Source organism: Arachis hypogaea, chromosome 4 (genome assembly GCF_003086295.3).
Source record: "Arachis hypogaea cultivar Tifrunner chromosome 4, arahy.Tifrunner.gnm2.J5K5, whole genome shotgun sequence".
Classification (NCBI taxonomy): domain Eukaryota; kingdom Viridiplantae; phylum Streptophyta; class Magnoliopsida; order Fabales; family Fabaceae; genus Arachis; species Arachis hypogaea.
This window is the reverse complement of record NC_092039.1, coordinates 111,118,072-111,119,942: the sequence shown is the minus strand read 5'-3', so window position 1 is coordinate 111,119,942 and position 1,871 is coordinate 111,118,072. Positions and strand designations below refer to the sequence as shown.

At 41.0% G+C, this 1,871-nt stretch overlaps 1 protein-coding gene across 1 annotated transcript; it reads left to right on the top strand.

The window, feature by feature from the left end:
* Window positions 1–552: 552 nt before the first annotated feature.
* Window positions 553–1,574, top strand: LOC112795182 (protein MAIN-LIKE 2-like). The gene is made up of 3 exons (XM_025837128.1): window positions 553–1,082; window positions 1,354–1,444; window positions 1,542–1,574. Exons 1-3 carry the CDS (start codon window positions 553–555, stop codon window positions 1,572–1,574), a joined length of 654 nt encoding a protein of 217 aa, XP_025692913.1.
* Window positions 1,575–1,871: the final 297 nt, after the last annotated feature.

Below are 1,871 nucleotides of genomic sequence, written 5' to 3'. Positions count from 1 at the left end.
CGCAAAAAGAGAGGAAGGAGGAGGTTGCCGGCGTTGATGGTGGCTGACGGAGGCGCGACTGTGCGGCGGTGATGGAGGCAGGGGTGAGGAAGAAGAATGGAAGGGAAAAGGAACGAAGAAAGAAGAAAAGGGTAGAGAAACTTGAAAGAATGGGGGAGGATACAAAAACGGCGTCGTTTTGTCTCCACGAACTTATATGTCCTGTTACGAAATGCTCCATGCCACCTGGCCTCCGTTACGTGCCACCTCAGCGCCACCTCTGCCAGCTCAGCCTTTTCCGTCCAGTGCAAACGGCTGAATTCAACGGAAGGACATAAATGTCCATGTTTTTCAAGGGTCAGGGGCTTTAATGTATTTTCCATTGCTTGAGGACTAAAATATCCACGGAAAAAAAGGTTAGGGACGAAAATGTCTTTTACTATAATAATAATAATAATAATAATAATAATAATAATAATAATAATAATAATAATATGGAAATAATATATATATATATATATATATATATATATATATATATATATATATAATGTGATATTGCAAGGTTTACGGATGTTGATATGTGATCATTTTTTACTGTCGGATTTGTACAATCCAATTGTTGAGGCGCATTTACAAGAGATTGGTTTTTACCATGTCTCTCAGATTGGAGTCGTTCAATGCCAGTCAGCAATGATTAATGCTCTCATTGAGAGATGGCAGCCAGAGACTCACACATTTCATTTTCTGGTTGGTGAGTGTGCTGTATCGTTGGAGGATGTGGCGATGATTCTCAGTCTGCCGACAAACGAAATTCCGGTTACAGGACCAACCATGAGTAGTTTTGAGGCCTTGGAGGTCGAGTGCTTGCACCACTTTGGTGTTGCACCGAGAAAGACGGACTGTAGAGGAAGCTTTATAAAACTGACATGGATTAGGGGTTTGAAGGATTGCACAGTGTTGACTAATGATATTCAGATTCAGAGGTATGTCAAGTTTCACATAATGTTGTTATTTGGGACAATTCTGTTTGGTGACAAGTCTGGTGCAGCGGTGCATTGGAAATTTCTGTCTTTGCTCTGCAACTTTGTGAGAATCATACAGTATAGTTGGGGTTCGGCATGCCTCGCGCACTTGAACAGATCACTGTGTAGTAGGACAATTCGTGTCGACTGCAAGGAGATGGATGGTCCGCTTATACTTTTGCTTACTTGGGCTTGGATCCGTCTCCCATTTCTCGCCCCGATTCCTGGCAATCCCGACTGTTTCCGATAGCAAATAGGTAAAATGAATTAATGTATGCGTTGAGATCCCTACTAGAAATTGTATTTTATTTTTTACATAATTAGTTAAATAAGAAATTTTTGACGGCAGGTGGCGCAACTGGGAACATGGAAATTATGCTTACCGATATCATACGCTTGCACACTACAGGAGGTTGTTGAATGATATGCAAGAAGGACATGTACGTTGTAAACTACTAGTACTTGCTGTAATTTGATAAATGAATTAATTGTTGTGTAGTCATCTGATAGTCTCGATGTGTCCAGTTTTTGTGGCAGGCTTATGGCATTGACCACATTGAGCCGGCGTGATTCCTGTAGACATCCGTCAGCATTTAGTTGTTTGGAGTGCCACAGTGCCGCTTATATCTTTCAAATGTGCAACTGTCTTAGAATTCAGTTTCGAATAGTCTTGAGAAATACTAGATCTGGTACAAGTGTGACTACCATTGTACATTCTTATCTCCCAACAGTACTTCTTCTACATTTTAGTAACCTTGATCAACCAATCACAACCTGCGCCATATTGTGTACATTTAGCATAGAATGTCGTCGGTTCTGACTCATACACCCTATAGTCTACACCTCTACGAATGGTATAATCCTTCG